This window comes from Salvelinus sp. IW2-2015, linkage group LG18 (genome assembly GCF_002910315.2).
Source record: "Salvelinus sp. IW2-2015 linkage group LG18, ASM291031v2, whole genome shotgun sequence".
Lineage (NCBI taxonomy): Eukaryota > Metazoa > Chordata > Actinopteri > Salmoniformes > Salmonidae > Salvelinus > Salvelinus sp. IW2-2015.
The window spans coordinates 3525762-3527723 of NC_036858.1; the positions used below are offsets into that span (position 1 = coordinate 3525762).

The 1962-nt window shown below is 43.2% G+C and overlaps 1 protein-coding gene across 1 annotated transcript in view; it reads left to right on the plus strand.

The window, feature by feature from the left end:
* The window catches only part of LOC111978182 (uncharacterized), a 47953-nt gene extending 46083 nt beyond the window's left edge, over nucleotides 1-1870 (plus strand). Inside the window, exon 5 of the mRNA XM_024008096.2 lies at nucleotides 1844-1870. Within this exon, the coding sequence (XP_023863864.2) occupies nucleotides 1844-1870 (27 nt within the window). The remainder of the gene's footprint in view (nucleotides 1-1843) is intronic.
* The last annotated feature ends 92 nt before the right edge of the window (nucleotides 1871-1962 follow it).

The window sequence follows — 1962 nt, forward strand, 5'->3', positions numbered from 1 at the left end:
CCGGGTTTAGTACACTGAATTCGGGTAGGACAGAACCAGCAGCCTCTGGTAAGACATGGGCGGGGGGTCTATGCATATTTGTAAACAATAGCTGGTGCACGATATCTAAGGAAGTCTCAGGTTTTGTTGCCTGAGTGTAGAGCATCTCAAATAAGCTGTAGACCACACTATCTACCTAGAGAGTTTATTTGTATTTTCGTGTAGCTGTATACATACCACACAGACCGAGGCTGGCACTAAAACCTCACTCAATGAGCTGTATTCTGCCATAAGCAAACAGGAAAACGTTCATCCAGAAGCGGCGCACCTAGTGGCCCGGGACTTTAATGCAGGGAAACTTAAATCAGTTGTTCCCTCTTTTTCCATAAAGCATGTTAAATGGGCAACCAGAGGGAAGAAAAAAACTCTATACCACCTTTACTAGACACACAGAGTATGCGCTACAAAGCTCTTTTCCTCATCTTGCCCTCGCCGCATTTATACCCTCTACAGCCATAACAATTGAGTTCTGGGACATAACTCCGTATCCTCTGATCGGGCTTACAAAGGAAAAGTGTGAAAAGCCCGGGATTTTAAAATAGTAACCACCGCTGAAAGCCTTCCCGGTCGGGTGTGTCTTATTGAAAGTAAAAAAGGGTAGGTATAGTCAGGCAGCTACAGAAATGAAGATACAACATGAAACTCGGTGCTACTTAAGGAACCAAACTAAGGAGCCTGGATGTTATGCTTGTGCCCAACAGACCGGTGCAATAAACAGTGCTCCTGAGTCTTGAGGATCGTGCTCTCCGATACCTCAGGCAACAAAACCCTGAGACTTGCGCCTGAGGTAGACCACTCAATCGGTCTTTTAGAATTACCTGGATTTCTGCATAAATTGGTCATACAATTTTTTCTGATCTTCATCTAAGTCACAACAATAGTCAGTCTGCTTAAACTAATAACACACAAACAATTGTAATGTTTCATGTCTTCATTGAACACACCGTGTAAACATTCACAGTGCAGGTTGGAAAAAGTATGTGAACCCTTGTATTTAATAACAGGTTGACCCTCCTTTTGGCAGCAATAACCTCMAATGTTTTCTATAGTTGTTGATCAGACCTGCACAATGGTCAGGAGRAATTTTGGACCATTCCTGTTTACAAAACTGTTTTAGTTCCACAATATTCTTGGGATGTCTGGTGTGAACCGCTCTCTTGAGGTCATGCCACAGTATCTGAATCGGGTTGAGGTCAGGACTGACCGGGCCACTCCAGAAGGCTTATTTTCTTCTGTTCAAGCCATTCTGTTGTTGATTTACTTCTGTCTTTTGGGTTGTTGTCCTGTTGCATCACCTAACTTCTGTTGAGCTTCAATTGGCGGACAGATAGCCTTACATTCTCCTGCAAAATGTCTTGATWAACTTGGGATTTCATTTTTCCGTCGACGATAGCAAGCTGTTTAGGCCCTGAGGCAGCAAAGCAGCCCCAAATCATGATGCTCCCTCCACCATAGTTTACATTTGGGATGAGGTTTTGATGTTGGTGTGCTGTGCCTTTTTTCTCCACATATAGTGTTGTGTGTTCCTTCCAAACAACTCAACTGTAGTTTCATCTGTCCACAGAATATTTTGCCAGCAGAACATCCAGGTACGTCTTCAGACGTGCAGCAATGTTTTAGTTTTTTTGGACAGCAGTGGTTTCTTCCATGGTGTCCTCCCATGAACACCATTCTTGTTTAGTGTTTTACGTATCGTAGACTCGTCAACAGAGATGTTAGCATCTTCCAGAGAATTCTGTAAGTCTTTAGCTAACTCTAGGATTTTTCTTAACCTCATTGAGCATTCTGCGCTGTGCTCTTGCAGTCATCTTTGCAGGACAGCCACTCCTAGGGAGAGTAGCAACAGTGCTGAACTTTCTCCATTTATAGACTATTTGTCTTATCGTGGACTGAGGAACATCAAGGCTTTTAGAGATACTTTTG